Raw genomic sequence first — 18,344 nt, forward strand, 5'->3', positions numbered from 1 at the left:
AGGTTCATGATCACCTAAGAACAGGGCAAAAGAAGAACCCAGTGTACTTTTAGGAAGATGTAAGTTAAAAAGAATAACCTCCATCGTCAAAAGTGTTAATTCAGCAAGCCACAGAGGACCCAGTGAGATCCGACACAGGGGCGGAGATGGGATGCAGCCATGGAAGGAAGCTGGTGCCCTGGGTGCTGGCAGGAGGGAACTATCGTGGCTGTCCAGGGGAGGGTGGGGACAGGCAGATCACCAAAGGTTACGGTGCTGGAGGAGGCTTCCTGGGTAAGCACTCCCTCATGTAATCTTAAAGCAAAGATAGAGGTTTGTTGTTGTTGTTGTTGTTGTTTTTTAAGTTTATTTATTGTTATTTTTGAGAGAAAGAGAGAGAGGGAGGGAGAGAGAGAAAATCCCAAGCAGGCTCCACACCGTCAGCCCGGAGCCTGACGTGGGGCTTGAACTCACAAACTGTGAGATCGTGACCTGAGCCAAAATCAAGAATCGGCCTCTCTTAACTGACTGAGCCACCCGGGCGCCCCAATGACAGAGTCTTGAAAGAATAAAACTCAGGGGGCGCCTGGGTGGCTCAGTCTGACCCTTGATGTCAGTGCAGTTCATGGCCTCATGGTTCACGAGATGGAGTCCCGCGTTGGGCTCTGTGCTGATGGCCTGCTTGGGATTCTCTCTCTCTACTCTCCGTCTGACCCTCCCCTCAAAAGAAATAAACATTTTAAAAGAATAAAACTCAGAAAAATCAAGGGCCACAGCAGGAAGACATAGTAAAGGGACTCTCAGGGAGGAGCTGTCCTGGCATGTCTGGGAAGCCAAGGGTCCCGAGGGTGGGGGGGGGGGAGACGTGGCAGGAAGTGACAAGGACTAATGGCAAATGGCTTCGAGAACCAGGCTGAAAAGGTGAGTCTTATTCCCAGGGCCTGGAGAGCCTCGGAAATCTTTCAAATAAGGGCGACGAGGGCAAAGGAGTGAATTGCCCCAGCGACAGATGGAGGAAAGACCCGGACAAGGCAAGAGAACGCCCTCATTCAATTCACTCCATACTCGCAGTCACAGAGCGCCCCTCAGTGCAGGGTGTCACTGTAGCTCTGGAGACAGAGCGAGAGCCAGGCGGAAGGTGCCGGCCCTCACAAAGCGCACATTCCAGAAGGAAAGAACGGTGCTGCTGATAAAGACGCTCTGCGACAGGTGGTGGTCCACGCTCTGGAGAAAACCCGGGTGAGGCAAGGGCGCGCAAGGGAGGCCTAAGGCAGTGCCAGCATGCATGGAGAGAGCAGGAGACAGGGAGGGTGGATGGGGGGGGGGCAGTAATGAAGGGGGAGCACAGAGCCTCCGCCACAATAAGGGGTTTTTTGGGACGGGAGATGGAAAGCATTGGATGATTTGAAGCAGGGGAGCACCGTGATGGGACTTAAATTTTATGAGTGCCTGCGCGCCCACGTAATTGAGGCACTGTGCTAGGAGTTTTAGGAGATGAAGAGGTAAGGGGCCAAGTAAGGGGCCTAGGAAGGGGCCAAGCCGCAGACAGGGTCGTGGAAGACACACACAGTCTCCTTGGAGGAGATTAGCAGGAGTGTCTTCCTCTGTTTTATACAGTCTGTATTGTTTGGATTTCTTTCTTCCAGAAATAGCCTCCTCCTTCCCCTCCCACCCCGTCCCCCCGCCGTCCTGCATCAGGCAGCATGGTGTCACAGACTGAACCCAAGCCTGTGCTCATAGGTACCTATATTTAGACGCTCACAGTGCGCCTATATTTCTTTTCAGTAGCAGAAAATATTTCTAAAAATAAGAAAAGTACAGATAGGTAGTCTGCATATTCTGAGGGTGCAGCAGATGTGTGAAGGGAAGTCAAGTTAAGTATGTAGAACAAGGTGAGGAAAGACAGTGGACATTCCAGGCAAAAGAGCCGCCGCAGGCAGGGGAGGAGCGAGTGGTATGTGCGTGGGGCAGCAGGCAAGTCGGTCCAGCTAGAGTGAAGAGGTCCCAACTAGAGTGAAGCACGTTTGCAGGACTGGGGGGCACTGAAGAGTCTTGGGGCGCTGACAGACGTTTTCCAGCAAGGGAGCGAAGTGATCTGAGACGTGCTTCCGGAGAATTAATCCCGCGGCAGCATCTAAAATGCACGTATCGGGCATCTGAGGTGGAGGTGACCACGACAGTTCCCGAAAGGGGTGACCAGGGCCTGTGCCACGACGTGGGAACAGAATGGCATGCAACAAAGAGACAGCGTGTGGCCACATCAGAGACGACTGCAATAGTCCATGTGCGGAGAATGAAACGGGGCAAGAGGCGTCCTGAGGGGTCCTGGGGAGGCCGGATGCGAGAGAGGGGAGAATCTGGACTAGGAGGACGTGGTACTGGGTGTTGGGACGTAAGGCACCACCGGCAAGCAAACAGCCAGGGGAGGCGAGGGGTGAAAGGGCGTGGGTTTCGTCCCACGGTGTTTGCGTTGACACACAGATGTAGAAACGGCTGGCGAGCAGCGGGCCACAGGCAAAAGAAACTCAGAGGGGAAACCAGTATCGGCTACAGCACGGGGACCCCTACCTAGGAGTGTTCGTGAGGGCTCTGAGAATGGACGGCTTAGGGGCGTGCAGACTGAGCCGTGGGTGAACTGGAAAGAATGAGGGTTCAGGCAAGCCGGCTGCTGCGGTCGGTAATAAGCTAATTATCAAGTACCCTTAGCTAATCACTGAAGGGGCCTCTCTGCCCCTAACAGCAGCCTTTCGGAATTCCTTACCCTGCCCCTCTTGGCCTGACTGCTTAGCATATATCCTCCCAGATCTCTCTGTGAATGCGTACCATTCTTTCCTTTTTCTCTTTGCAACAAAACCGTGATCCAGCTCTGTGGTAACTGGTTCTTTTGGCTTCATGAATGGTAAGCACCTCGCCTTGGTAATAGACATTTGTCGCTTTCACACTAGTTTAAAGGGCTGAGTGGATGTGCCACGTTTCATTTAACACATATCGACTGTCGGGAAATCACGTTGTTACCAGTTTTTCCAGTATCAGGAACGGTTCAGCCACCGACCAATCTTGTAGCTAAACCTTTGAACACATCCTTCTCTCCTAACGATAAAGTCCCAGGAATAGAACTCCAGGGTGCAAGTGTTAAGCACCTTTAAGGCTTTTCAAAGAACTGCCAAACAGCCTTCGAGAAAGACAGCTTACTCGTCCCTCCAGGAGGGTATCAGGGGTTCTGTTTCCTCTCCATCTTGCTAACGCTGTTTTATAGGCAAACACATGGTATTTTATTGTTGTTTTGATATATATTTCTGAATTAGTGAAGCTGCACATTGTTTCAATATCTGCCATTATTTATATTTTTCTTGTAGGAGATGCCTTCACCTATTTTCAGCCCTGTTGGGGGCCTCTTTTTTCTCCCCCTTTTAATTTACAAGTGCTCTTGCTATGTTAAAACACAGCACTCGCACTGTCATACGTTGCCCTGTTTGTTCTTCATTTGGGGTCCGCTTGCATTTGTGCTAATGGTGTTTGCTGTGCCGACGTCTGTCATTGTTGATTTAACCAGATCAAATCTATTCAGGCTTTTGTCTTCATAGTTTCTGCCTTTGACCACAAAATCTTCAGGGTACTATAATGAGCACTCACCACGATGGTTACCATGATGCAGATGTTTTTCATATCCTTCCAGAAAACCATTTGAGGAGTGACTTTTGCAAAATGTACAAGTCTCCCAAAGAATGCAGTCAGACAGAGTACTTCTGCTAACGAGGTAGCCTGCACGCAGAAAACAGAGACTAAACACAGCGCCCCGCCTCTTGGAGGTTCAGCTTTAGCTCTCTCGCAACCCTCCCAGCCCCCCCAAGCCACCTTGATGCCCCCTCCAAGAATTAGCACTGTCCCTTTTGACTGCGGCAAATTGCAGTCAAATTCTGTGCTAGTTGGAATGGTTTCTTCCTCTTAAGAGGAAACCTGCCCTTGAGTCACGAATCCCATGACCCAACAGGCAGGGAGGGCTTCCTGGGAGGGGCTGGATCAGCAGGCAGAGCACCCAGAAGGCATTTCCCCAGAAGACGGGAGGTCTGGGACGGCAGACACAGGCATCTTCTGTGCTCTCCAATTTCAAGTTCATATTTAGAAAAGGCATCTAGAAGTTCAGTTTCTCTAACAGGAGAGTAACCTCCCAAAGACGTGTTTTGAGATGTGGGTCATTCCTTAGCCATCAGTGCCACTGCCACCCTCCGCCCGTGTGTGGCTGGTTTAGAGGAAAGAAGGGAGGCCACTGAGACCCAGTGCCAAGTCCTGACCGTCTCCTCTGTAGGTTACAGGACACCAGCTCCAAAATCCCTACAGGCAGCTAGACTGGCAGCCTGGGATCGCAGCCCGGGCTTTCCTGTGATTCCCTGAGGCAGTAACTCCTCCCCAACAAGGACACTTGCCTTCATCAGGGGGTGAGGAGGGTGGTACAGTACGAAGAGATGGGGAGACTGGGCCCTGAAAGCAGCACTTGACACAGTCTTCCCCTCCCCACCCCAGCCTTCATGGGTCCTGGGCGTGGACATGGGCTACAGCCGCTTCCGCACCGTCTAGCCCTCAGCCTATTCATCCTCGAAGGACTCTAGAGACTCCCTGTCAAGGCCAGGCTTGCAACAGGGCCTGGGGCAATTCCAGGACACCTCTGCTCAAAATAAGATGTGCTTGGTAATGCTGCATCTGGGCCAAAGCCCCCCCATGACACATTCGATTCTAGAGACCAGAGGTCCAAACACCGGCTGAAGGAGCACCCTGAACTCAGCCAGCCTGAAGCTGTACGTGACCAAAAACAAACAGAAGGGTGAGGACTCGGGAAGAGAGGCAAGGGGCTGAGCAGACAACCCCAGGGAAGTCTCATCGCGTCCAGAGTGGGCCGTGCTAGGGAGGGACTGACCGTCTGGGTCTCTGAATGCACAGCTCTGCTTCTCCCAACTCTGGGGTTTGTTTTGATAGTCACTGGGCTACAAGTTTTCTATGCAGAGACTTCACTAATTGTAGCCTCTTCATCATAGAGAAGTGTGTTACACCATCACTTTGGTGGCCCCCGGTGAACCACGCTCCCAGTTTTCAGCCCCGTGTGCAGCGTCCTCCCATGTTGACTCGGGGCTCCGGCATCTCAGGGGCTTTGGCCGAGAGGACATCAACAAGCTGACGGAAGTGGAGGCTTGTACACTCGGATGCTCCTGCTTGGCCCTGCTCCTCCCCCACTGGAAGAAACCTACACCACCTGCAGCAGCTGCGTAACACAGCAGGGCACTTGGTCCACGGCTCCAGCCAGGCAAGCTCCCAGCTCGCGGCCAGCAGCACCTGCCAGCCTCCAGAGATCCACGGAGCTTCCAGATATTGTTACCCCAGCTAACGACACAGGAGCAGGAAATCTTTCCGGCCTGGGCCCACTTACCCACAGAATCAGGGGAGGTAATAAAGATAGGGGTCAGTGAACTTTATCTGTTGAAGGACCAGACCGTAGATATTCTGGGCCTTGCCAGTCACCCTGTCTCTGAGACAACTGCAGGGGCAGCATCAAGTTGGGAAATTAACATGAGTGGATCATCAATTTCATACTTGGACCGAGCCAGAGTAGCTGGTGAATTTGATGCGACTACTCAAAACCGTACGTGATCAGCTGCTAAGTGCCAATAAATAGTGATTTAGGACTACAAAAAAAAAGCTGGAAACGTGGCAAGTACAACAAGTTGTGTATCACACTAAATTATGACATTGTCTACTCGCCCTTTCATGGATACGCTCTGAAAATATCACTTGTCTACCCAATTCATCCCTGCGGACACGGAAGACAAAAACCTCTACTCCATTTAAAATGCCTTATAGGGGCGCCTGGGTGGATCAGTCGGTTAAGCGTCCGACTTCGGCTCAGGTCATGATCTTGCGGTTCGTGAGTTCAAGCCCCGCGCCAGGCTCTGTGCTGACAGCTCAGAGCCTGGAGCCTGTTTCAGATTCTGTGTCTCCCTCTCTCTCTCTGACCCTCCCCCGTTCATGTTCTGTCTCTCTCTGTCTCAAAAATAAATAAACGTTAAAAATAAATAAATAAATAAAAAAATAAATAAATAAATAAAATGCCTTATAATTGAGACGGAAGCATCAGCTCAGCAAGTAAGCAGAGTTCTTCCAAAAAACCCCAGCAATGAAAATAAAACCTCATCCAAGGCACCTGTGTGGCTCGGTCAGGCAAACATCCCACTCTTGATTTTGGCCCCGGTCATGATCCCACAGTTCATGAGTTTGAGTTTGAGCCCAGAGTCAGGCTCTGCACTGACAGTAAGGAGCCCGCTTGGGATTCTCTGTCTCCCTCTCTTGGCCCCTCCCCTGTGCACACACAGGTGCAGACAAGCACCCTCTCTCTCTTTCTCTCTCTCTCTCAAAATAAACAAACATTTAAAAATAATAATAAAAGAAAACCACACTCGTATTTATTGAAATTTGGAAAAAAAAAAAAAAGGAAGAAGGCATGGGGCCCAACTCATCAATGACAAAGTCTGGTTAGCCATTTTGTTTTTAATCCTTACCAAGAAAGGCAGGGGAAACAGTGCCGGTTCTTCAAACAGGGCGAGAGAGAGGTCGACGCAAATAAAGAAGTAGATGGCTACTTGCATTGTCCAGTGGTTATAAAAATAGTAAAGTCTGAAGATGAAAAGAATAAAGGTGTTTATATACAAGGAGCAGGAGTTACACAAAACTCACACTTCCCACTAAAAGACTAATGGTGGGCAAAATACAAAATAGGGCTCTGGCCACATTTCCTTTAAATCTTAGGGAGCAAGGGACAGCACTGAATTGAGCGCACATTACAAAACACTAACAGAAAAAAAAAGGCAACAATAGTATCGCTTCTCAAACCACAGTCTCTTAACCGTCTCAAGCTATGATCAGTACCTCCGGCATAGTGGTTGTGACCGTAATAAAAAGAATACTTTCAGAGGACTTTGACCAGTGACCGGTCAGGGGGTGGGAGAGAAAAGGCATGATTCTTACGAAAAGAACAAATATATGGAATGCATCAGAAGGCACCAGAAAGAAAAAGAACAAGTCTTTTCGCCTAAGTGGCTCTAAGAGGACAACCTTGTCTACGAGGAAAGGATGATGTGATTCACTTCAGATGCCCTATCTCCTGCTCTATATGTTAGTCATGTACTCATTTATCTGTCCTTAATGTATTTATTGAGTGCTTCCCTATGTGTGAGACACCATGCTCTTATAACTTAAAAAAAAAAAAAAAAGCATTGGATGTTAGGATTTTATCCAAATCTCCATGCCTTATCCTAGAGACTTCTCAAAATGTTTGTGGAGACAATGCCTTCAGTTTGGGTTCAACTTCAAGACTGGTAAGTACTAAAGGACAGGTTGCTCTAGGAGACAGTTTAATACTTTATTTACCTGATGGCCCGAGGAGACGTTTCAAATGGAACATTTCTGTTGTACTGGGCATCAGAAACATAGGCAGCTGCCAGGAGAAGGTTCTGGTCCTCCTTGGGAGAAAGTAAGGAGAGAACAACTATCAGAAGAGGAAAGGGCACTTCTCTTTTTCATGTATATGAACAAAAGGAAACCCTCCTCCCTCTCTCCCCGCACCACCTCACTCTCGCCAGAGGTAATCAACCTTCGGAGTACTGTATGTGCTTTCCTGGGCATTGGGACCTGAGGTGGGGCTGAGACACAGGCACGCTTAACCTTCCTGAATTCCAACTGTGTGCCCTGTAATGTGTGCTCTCAGAGTAAGAAACGAGAAAGCACTGAGTAGTACGTATAAACGTACTTAAATGGTACATTTATACAAACATATATAGGGCTATATACACACAAACAGATAAACACAAAACTATATTTAGGGTACTTGATGAGTGGTTAGAGTGTTTTTCAAGGGTAGTAAATAAATAAATTATTGCCTTTTTTGATGACTTTTGAAGCTAACTCCTTCTCAAGGTATGAGCCCCGCTCTACATATACACATAATTTAAAAATAATAAAATTATTTTCATATGGTCCAAAGCTTATTTTTCTCACTCCATATATTCTGGACATTTTTTTTTCATGACAATATATACACACCTACCCTGTTCTTTTCAACAAATGCCTCTTCCTTTAAGTAGTGTCTCCCTTTACTCTCTATTTCAAACACAATTACATTGGATTTTTTAAAATATGTATTACACACAGACACACATGCATATCTTTGTGCCATATGAGTGTGCTTGTAGGACACAGCTGAACTTGTGGATGAAAGGTCTTTGCATTTTTTTATTTTGATAGATACCACCAAATTGTTTCCCCCAAAGTTACACCTTTGATATGACTCTAAATAGTACATGAGCACCATGTTTCCTGCTTCTCGCCAACATTCTTATAATTTAAAATGATTGATAATATCCAACCAGCCAGAGGGGCATCTTGAGATTTGACTTTATATCTCCTCATGACCAGTACAGCTGAGCCCCATGGGTGATGATTCACATTTCTGATTCTGTATAAATGAGATAAAGAACACATACAAACAGACTAGCTATTTAGACCTTCCTTTGTCCTCTAGGAGGAAAAAAACCCGATTATCCATTCGATTACCAGAGTTACCTCCTCAAAACACAGGACATCATCCTGTATGGACTGGAATGGAGATCCACCATTGGTAAAGCAAGCCAATTTTGCAAATGCATCTAGTATTCAGAGAGGTCAAAAGATTCCAAACTTTGGACAAAAGTATATATTTGTACACACTGTAGGACTGCATTTCCTAAACTTATTTCATATTGCAACACTTAAAAAAGTAAGTCATATTGCATTAAAAAACACAAACATTAGTTACTAAGATAGGTCTTTTAAGAGACATTTCACCAAAGAAGATATATATATATATGCATGGCAAATAAGCACATAAAAAGATGCTCAACATTTTTAGTCATGAGGGAAATACACATTTAAGCCACAATGAACTACCACTACATATCCACTAAGACTAAACAATGTCTAAAACTGAAGACTGACTCTACCAAGAGCTCACATGGATGTAAAGCAACTAGAACTCTCACACAGTGTTGGTAGGAATGGAAAACGGTTCATTTACTTTGGCAAACAATTTGGTAGTTTTGGGGCCACTCCGTTCCTAAGCATTTACCAAAGAGAAAGAAAGCATATGTCTACATAGAGACTTTACATCCAACCCAAGAATGTGGCTATGTGAGAACACCATTCCGAAGCTGTATGCAAATATTTGAAATAGTTGAAAACTAGAAACTTGAGAGGCGAAAACCAGAAACAACCAAAATGTCCACAGATACATGTATGGGTAAACAAAATGTGATATATGTATGCCATGGAAGACTACTCAGCAATAAAAAGGAATGAATTCCTGATAAACACAACATAATGGATGGATCTGAAAATAAGTTTTCTGTGAAAGAAGTTAACTCCTATCTCCCAAAGGAACACCTACTACACGAGTATATAAAACTCTAGAATATGCAAATGAATCTATGGTGGCAGAAACCAGATCAGTTGCCTGGGGACAGGGGGAGGAGGGGATGGAGAGAGGGGTGGGTTGCAAATAGGCATGAGGAAATCCGTAAGGGTGATGCAATCATTACCTTGAATGTGGTATTACTATCACAAGTGTTTTCCTTGTGATATCAAGGCTCACCAAGACTCATCAAACTACACTCTTCAAGTAAGTGTAGTTTAATGTATATCGATCATGGCTCACTAAAGTGGTTAAAAATTGCCCCAAAACAAAGATAAATGTTTTGATTAAAAATAGATGTGGAACAAAAGTCTCAAAGATGAATTAACCACTGTAAGAACCCATCACCTCCTGAGTCATGTGCATTCTCAGGGCTGGTGCAGCAAATTTTTAAAAGCAGGTTATTAAACACTAAAAAGTACCATACAAATGTGTTAAACACTTAACACACGTTTTTCTTTTACATATTAAAAACATTTTAGTAGACAATCTCTTAATGCCAATTATTTTTCCATTGAACATCATGAACACTGAGGAACACTAGAGTCCCCCCAGGATATGCTCAGAAATCTATTTTAGATATAAAATCTCTGTCCCCGAGATTTTAAGAAAGTTTCATTAAGCCTCGTATCAATCATACTGGGACAGCAAAGAATTAAGATATTAAGGCCTTCATTTAAAAAATATATTTAGGGGGTGCCTGGGTGGCTCAGTCAGTTGAGCGTCTGACTTTGGCTCAGGTCATGATCTCACGGCTCGTGAGTTCGAGCCCCGCGTCGGGCTCTGTGCTGACAGCTCAGAGCCTGGAGCCTGTTTCGGATTCTGTGTCTCCCTCTCTCTCTGACCTTCCCCCATTCATGCTCTGTCTCTCTCTGTCTCAAAAATGAATAAACGTTAAAAAAAATTTTTTTTTTTAAATATATATATATTTAGGATCACTTCTCGGCCTTTTGGCTAAGATCAAGTGTAAAAAACATATTTAGGGGCACTTGGGCAGTTCAGTCAGTTAAGTGTCCAACTCTTAATTCCAGCCCAGGTCATGAGATCAAGCCCCATGTTTATAGATACAGATATAGACATAGACATAGATATATTTAAAGCAAAATCTCTTAAAGCCAATTTAATTGTTCCCAATTTAAAAAGATGATGCTACTGGGGCACCTGGGTGGCTCAGTTAGTTAAACGTCCAACTTCAGCTCAGTTCATGATCTCATGATTCGTGGGTTCAAACCCCATGAATGGGTTCAAACCCCTGTGCTGACAGCTCAGAGCCTGGAACCTGCTTCAGATTCTGTATCTCCCTCTCTCTCTCTGCCCCTCTCCCGCTTGTGCTCTGTCTCTCTGTCTCTCTCTCTCTCCCTCTCTCTCAAAAATAAGTAAACATTAAAAAATATCTTGGGGGGCGCCTGGGTGGCTCAGTCGGTTAAGCATCTGACTTCCACTCAGGTCATGATCTCACAGTTCGTGAGTTCGAGCCCCACATCAGGCTCTGTGCTGACAGCTCAGAGCCTGGAACCTGCTTCGGAGTCTGTGTCTCCATCTCTCTGCTCCTCCCCCACTCGTACTCTCTCTCTCTCTCTATCTCAAAAAAAACAATTACTGAAAAAAAAAAAATGATACTACTAACATTCTTTCAGTCCCAGTGAAACAGTTTGTCCGCACAAAAGGAGTTTGACAATTGTGGATTTGAGATGCATCATCCACATGGCCTCCAGGTAGAAAACAGAAAAAAAAAAAAATGCTCACCAGCAATCCCTCCTCACCCAGCTGGGCCCTGGGGGTCACCTCCATCAGTCATCACCCAGGCTCCCCACACTGAATGAATGATATAAGCACCGTGGCACCTCTTTCAACTCCCCCCTTGCCATCTGAATTCATACCTGTTATGTTTAAATATGCTGACACTTTCACAACAGCAAATTTACCTTTATATTGTTTCAGAGTTTTCCCATCCTTACCTATTGCATTTCCGACATGTCTCTTTTTAAAACCTCATCTGCTCTGTCTTCTGCTCCTACCTATCTTCCCTCTCTCCATCCTGTTTGCGTGCACCTCCTAAGGGTCCTTCCCATTTTTCCTTGGGAAGAAGTGCTCTTAACAGGCAACCTTACTATAATGGGCATTCTTACTGGTATTAAGGTCATTGGTATCTTTCCATAAAACAAATCATTTTCATCCAAGCCAAGAACGGGCTTGTGTCAGACATGCTGTTTCAAAACTGCATACTTCAAGTTTACATGGGAACCACTGCCCATATCTACCATGAAAACAGCAAAGACCAAATCGCAATGCCTCCCCCCCCATGCAGCTAATAGATGGTTTTGCACCTCAAAGCAGCAGCCCCCACCTAGGGAAGGCACCAGTGGCTGCCAGGGGAGCAGTTCTAGAGCTCCCACCGCTCAGACCACCACCTTCAGAGCTTTGCTTGTAAAGCTCTCGTTGCCCAGACCAACCACATCAGAATCTCAAGGAGGTGAGACCCAGGCTGAATTTGTAAAGTTCCCTGGGGGTTCCAATATGCAGTCAGGATGGAAAATCACTGGTCTAAACGTGGCCATTTTACTACTGCTTCTTGTATGTTTTGCATCTTCATGGTGCTATGGCAATAACTGACTTCTCTTGACTTTCTTTTTCTCCTCTTCTCGAAGCTGTGACATTTCCTTTCCTGTCCCCGAGATTTAAAAATGCGTTTAAGATGTTTGTGTTTTCTCCTCTGGCCCTCTCAACCCTGTAAACCTGCATTCTGAGGAAAGGTGAATAACTTAGAATCACTTAGGGAGAGAGGGAAGAAAATGCACAGGGCAGGGTGGGAGGTGGGGGAGGGAATCATCATTTCCAGAGGCTCTCAGTAGAGAGCAAGGAAGTTCCTTCCCTAAGCCCCCAGTGTAGGAATAAACTGGAAGCTCCAGATACCTTTAAGTCAAACAAGAACCTTGACGAAGCTGTTGACAGAAGTGCTTTGAAAAAAGCCGATATGCCTTATTTAGATATAGAAGAAAATTAACCTAACCACAACCTAAGGTAAAAAGAAGTTGCCATAAATTTTAAGGAAAATTCCCTCATCTCAGTTTTTCCCTCACTACAAGGACTGTACTTTCTGTCTGCCTCTCTCTCAGCCTCCCTTCTTTCCCCCCATAGGTTACAAGCACACGGATGCCTGGAACAGAGGTGATCGGTGCTTTCCTATCCAACTCCCATTCAAAAGCTTCTAGTGACTTCTCTTTGCATAGAGTGCCCACAGAATCAAATGTAAAATCTCTGGCTTGGCATTTAGGGGCTCCACAATCTCCCTTCTCTGACTTCTCTTTACACAGATTGCCCACAGAATCTAATGTGACATCTATGGTTTGGCATTTAGGGGGTCCACAATCTCCCTTGTCTCCAACTTTGTCACCCTCAATTCCCTACAGAAACCCTCTTCTCTGGCCACAACTCGTGGGTGTGCCATCCACGGCCCCACCACCAGCCCCACTTCCGCGCCTGATCTCTTGTTCACGTAAAAACCAAGAGTATCCTTTCTAGAACTTTCCTTCTTTGGGGGCCCATCTCAAATCTCACTTCCTCTACGAAGACTGGAAATACCAGAAGTTTCCATTTCCAAGTGGAAAGACTGCCAGCAGAAGTCCAGGCTGTGAAGTATGTTGTGGACATTTCATATAAAGAAACAGCTAGCTGCTAAGGGTAAGCTGGGGCATAGCAGCCACGGGAAGATGGGTGAGAGAATAGATGGCAATTAGCTGTTAGTATAAACACCTCACGTCCCTCTGTGCAGAAAGACCAACAACCTGCAGGCCAAGGGCAGCCTAAAGATGTGTTTTGTTTGGCCCAGAGAGTGCTTTATGGACGCTGGCTACTAATTCAATTTTTTTTGTTTTTTTAAACTGGAGCTTACCCAAAAATTTGAACTTCTGGTTTCTCTTTGAAAGGTCATAACATCTGGCAATGCTGGGCTCTATTTCAATACGCTTTTGCTACCCACCCTGATACTCAGGTCACCTAAATAAACACTCATTATTTTTTCCAAGTTCGGTGGGTCAGCCAGGCAGCCCATCTGGTCCAGGTCAACTCAGCTGATCTGTATGGCCATCTGGAGGAGATGGTCTAGAACAGCCGCACTCACGTGTCTCAGCCATGTGCGCCAGGCAGCAGGCTGGCCACGGCTCTTCCACACGTCGGTGGTCAAAGGATTTCCAGGAGCATCAGGAGGGCAAGAACCGATGCTCAAGTGTTTTTCATATCCCTGCTTGTGTCACATCTGCTAATGTCGCATTGGCCAAAGCAAGTCGCCTGGCCAATGGTCTCAAGGGCTGGAGAAATCGACTCCACCTCCTGATGTAAGGAGTTGCAAAGGCTCACTGCAAATGGGGCCGTGTCCAGGATGGGAAGAGTTTGTGGCCATTTTTACAATCTGTGATAGGCCGTGTAGCCACAACCAACCGGAAGTAGATAACCGTGGTCTTCCTGGGGCAAAAAACACGCCCTCCGTGTCACCACAAGCCCCACTCTCCTCCCCAACTGAGTCATTCCCACCTAGGCCACGGGTTTTATGTTCCTCTCTGGCCCCTGTGGACACTTCAGTTTAAGACTCCCTGATTTAACCAATACTCTCCCAAGCCTTCCCGGGTACTCCCATTTTCCTCCTGCAAAAAAAACTTCTCTGCAAATCACTATAAGGCAACACCGGGAAGACCAGAGCCTGAAGACACGGTAATCTAAGACTTGAAGGAAAAGGTTTAAGAATAGGGAACATTCGAAGAGAAGCACATAAGATATTAAGAGGTGATCACGAAGGTCACAAAGTAACAGCATACAGGACATGGGCTCTCAACCTTGGCTGCGCTTTCAATACTTGGGAGCTTTAAAGTGACTGTTACCCAGACCATACTCAGACCAATCACATCAGAATCTCGAGGGCTAGGGCCTGCCTGAACCCAGATACGCTTCTAAAAACTCCCCAGGTAATTGTAACCAGCAGTAAGGGTGAGAATCACTAGCATTGGATTATTTCAATTTCACAGCTGGAACTGTTGGGGAAAGCACCAAAGGAGTGGATTGCCATTTTAGAATCTGCCAAAATAAACACCAGGCAGAAAAAGGTTCTAAAAAACTGCTTGAAAGGAGAGGGTGGAAATGGCATTTCAGATGACTAGGCAGTTTTTTTATTCAGTGACCCAAAACTAATCATGCCATCGTAGCTACCAAGTGTCTGAGGTCAGAGCCTTGGCTTAATGACTCAATCATCGCTGTTATCTCGGAAAATGAGGGGTTCTGCTGAGAATTACCAGCTGGTACCAGGCTCCTCACCTTTTCTGCCTGCTCCCCTGGGCTGTTTTCAGCCTTCCTTGCATTTCTTGAGGTCTCAAATTACTCGTGTCTTTACATTCGTCTCTTATTCAGACAAAGAAACATTAAATACACACAGGGAGGATATGGACAGTCTCAGGCTACAGTTCTTGCTACAGAAAATTCTGGTGATCACAGGTCCATCATTGTGCAGAAGGAGAGGGGCAGGGCCTGTTCGGTCAACCAAGAATCCTTCCCCTCCTCTCTCTCCTTGACCTGCCTTCCTCTACCTGTTCTCTTAAGGAGACATGGCAGAATTCACCTGTTATAAGTGGCCAGACCAGCAGGCCAAAGACGCAGGCCAATGCACCAGGCGGGTCTTTTAAATCCTACGCCACAGAGCCTGCCCCGTGGGCCCTCTTCAGCAGGCTACAGGAGCCCACTGAGGAGAGGCAGGGGCTTTACCAGAACAGCCCAGAGCTGAAGAGGCCAGCTCAAGGAGGAGAAGAAGGGACTAAAACACCCTTCACCTCCCACACACTTGCACAACCAGAAGGAAATCCAGCAGGTATGAATGTTCCCCGAGAAGCCTGGCTGTCATTACCGTGGGCCAGGCACAGTGCCCTGAGCCTGACTGATACGGCCTTCACACTCCTCTGAGGTGGGTGTGAATTATCATCCCACCTTACAGAGGGGGAAAACAGAGGCTCGACCAGATCATGGGCCCCCCCTCATCTTGTCATTCACAGTTAGGGTTTCCTGAATCAAGCGGGGGCTTCCTATCACTGGAGCTCTGCCTCCCTCTCCGCTCTGAGTGCTTGTCCAGAGAAAGGCAACAGTCCAGGAATGACTGCTTGGAAGCTCCACGTCTTCCAAAGAAGTGCAGAGCTGAGCACATCTGCTTCGTCCCGCGGGGATCAGAAGAGCCGGCGCTGCATCAGCACTCCCAGACCCACATCCTGCAGCCTTCTTCCCGGGCGTTTCCCTGCAATGGGACCCTCGGATGTTTTCCTGCCGCCATGGAGCACAGTGCGGCGAGCACGGGCCACCCAGACCCGGGGACAGGCGGGGACGCGCTTCATTGGTCCTGGACCCCCAAACGGAGCCCGGGCGCCGGTCCCAGCACGGGCCCCGTCCGGGGGAGGAGGCTCCGGGCAGACTAAGGCGGCGCGGGGTTGACAGCCCCCCTACCGACTGCAGCGTGCAGGGCTGCGGCCCGGGGCGCGGATCCCGAGAGCCGCGGCCGCCCGTGCGCCTTCCAGCGGAGCAGCGCCGGGTGCCAGGGCTCCCGCGGCCCAGAGGACGGAGTAAGCCCCGGGGCGGAGGGGCTCCTCGCCCGCCTCCCCACACGGGGCCCTCACTCCCAGCGGCCGGCGCCGGCTTTGCGCGAGGTCGCGCTCTAGCCGGGAGCTCCGGGGGTGTCCGCGCGGGGAGGGAAACCTCGGGGCCGGAGACTCTGCCGTCGGCGCACGCCGCCAGCCCTCGGGGCGTCCTGCGAGCGCGGCGGCCGTCGCCCCCTTACCTCCTGCGCGGGCGGCTCCTCCGACGGCTGCCGGCGCAGGCGGCGCACGCCCGCGGCTCGGCCGGCCCCGGGCATCTCGGCGGCGGCGCGGCGGGCCGGGGTGCGGGAGCGTCGGGACCGCCGGGACCGCCGCGGCGGACTCTGTCCTCGGGCCGCCGGAGGCCCGCGCTGGGCGCGCTCCGCTCAGCTCTTCACGTGACCGCGGAGGGGGACGGCCCGCGGCGGCCCCGAGGGCGAAGGACCAGGGGTGGCGGGGGTGGCGGGCGCGGCGGGCTTCCAGGCTCCGGCCCCTTCCCCGCCCGGCCTCCCGGCCGCGCTCCGGAGCCAGGGGCGGGGACGCGGAGCCGGCAGGGGCGGGAGCGGGCCGCTGAGGGGGCGCCGGGGACGAGCTCCGGCTGGTGGCGGCGCGGGTTAGAGGCCACCCTGGCATAAGGCCCCAACCGTGTGCCGTGGGCGCACCAGCAAAATAGTTGGTCGGAGAAGTCAATGAGTGAATGTAGAGTCAGTGGCTGCCACTGGCGAGGGCCCAGTAAACGCGGATTCCCTCCCTCCCCGTCCTCGTGGAGACCCCGGGAAAACTGGGTGTGGACTCAGTGGGGCCTCCCAGGGCAGATACTTTCAGGGAGGGCGCACAGACCCTCCTCCCTTCCCCCAGGGTGCCCCCAGTTCCAGCTTGGCCAGGAACTCAGTTTTGCCAGAGCTGATGAATTTTCCAGAGAAAGAAAAAATGCAGATTTTCATGAAACTGTTTCTGATTTTTTTTAATGTTGTCATGAATTTATTATGATAGTACACATAAAATACTTGAGGCCAATTCTTGGATGAGCCTTGGCCAGCAGGGCAGGTGGCCCTGGACCCAGTACCAACCGACTCCGCTGACACTTCTCAGAGAAGGAGAAGCCTGGCAGGTCTGGGACTGGCCCTGGTCACCCAGCAGGAAGCCTGGTATCCTCCCAGGTGGTTCATCAGGACCCTGTGCTATAGGTATTGATGGCTGCCAAGGTCCAGCTCCAGAACTGAAGCATGCAGAATCATGTCCCCCACCCCGGCCTTGGCAAAAGTTTCCACATCCTAATCCCTGGGACTGTTACTTTACTCTCAGAAGAGATTCAGGTCACTAATCAGTTGGCCTTAAAATACAGAGATTATTCTGGATTATCTAGGTTGGCCCAATGAAATCACATGAGCCCTTAAAAGCAGAAGAGAAAAGCAGAAGAGGAGGTGAGAGATTGGAAGGAAGCCCAGGAAGGGCTCAATGTGCCTGGCCAGGATGCTAATACCTTGAAGATAGAGGGGAACTTCAAGGAACTGAATTCTGCCAACACTCTGAATGAACCTAGAAGCAAATTCTTCCCCCACAACCTCCAGAAAGGAAGACAGCCAGGCCCACTCCTTTGTTTCAGCCATGTGAGACTCGGGGCATCATCTCATGTCTATATATTGTCTCATATGAGATACTAAAAGGATGTTGCTTTAAGCTCCTAAATTTGTGGCAATTTGTTACACCACAATAGAAAATGAATGCAGGACACCAGCCTGCATTTCAATGCGAGAGTCCAGTTCTGGCCGTGAGGCTGGCCTGCAGTGAGAACACCATGTGGCCCCTGTTCCTTCGTGGGCATGCCAGGCACTGGTTGCCACCACCCACCTGCTCTGATTGTCCCCACACAGTTCTAATATCACATCCCCTGCAAGCCCTTCCTCCACTTCTCCCAGCCTGTGGGTCACTTCCTCTCTGTGGTCCCATGCTCTTCATGAAAACAACCACAAGCTGCCTCAGTTCTTCTATTCTTATATCCCATCCCACCCCACTAGGCCACAAGCACCTGGCCGAGGAGGGGGCAGAAAACTTTCATCGTTGAATCCCCACCTCCTGGGGATGGTAAGTAGGTGAAATGCCAAAGCAGAATTCACACCAGCTTGTCACGAATGACCCGTGTCTACAGGATGTCTGAAATAGTTCTTAGAATGTTTATTGTGAGGATCACCATAAAACTCTGCATGCTCTTGAGAAAAGACAATTATTCTGTTTCTATCCTAAGTGGTGACTGATGGCATGTAAAATGGCATATC

At 48.8% G+C, this 18,344-nt stretch overlaps 1 protein-coding gene across 2 annotated transcripts in view; it reads right to left on the reverse strand.

Annotated features, from left to right (window-relative positions):
• Window positions 1–16,346, reverse strand: part of LOC122216350 (two pore calcium channel protein 1-like) — a 41,133-nt gene extending 24,787 nt beyond the window's left edge. Inside the window, exons 1-4 of one of the 2 annotated variants that reach the window (XM_042933076.1) lie at window positions 16,272–16,346; window positions 7,393–7,481; window positions 6,525–6,639; window positions 3,613–3,741 (exon numbers count right to left, since the gene is read on the reverse strand). In XM_042933076.1, the coding sequence (XP_042789010.1) occupies window positions 3,613–3,741; window positions 6,525–6,639; window positions 7,393–7,481; window positions 16,272–16,346 (408 nt within the window). Of the gene's footprint in view, window positions 1–3,612; window positions 3,742–6,524; window positions 6,640–7,392; window positions 7,485–16,271 lie in introns of both variants that reach the window. The other variant, XM_042933075.1, reaches the window with a different exon arrangement.
• Between the last annotated feature and the right edge of the window lie 1,998 nt (window positions 16,347–18,344).

The sequence above is a fragment of the Panthera leo genome, chromosome A3 (assembly GCF_018350215.1).
Source record: "Panthera leo isolate Ple1 chromosome A3, P.leo_Ple1_pat1.1, whole genome shotgun sequence".
NCBI lineage: Eukaryota > Metazoa > Chordata > Mammalia > Carnivora > Felidae > Panthera > Panthera leo.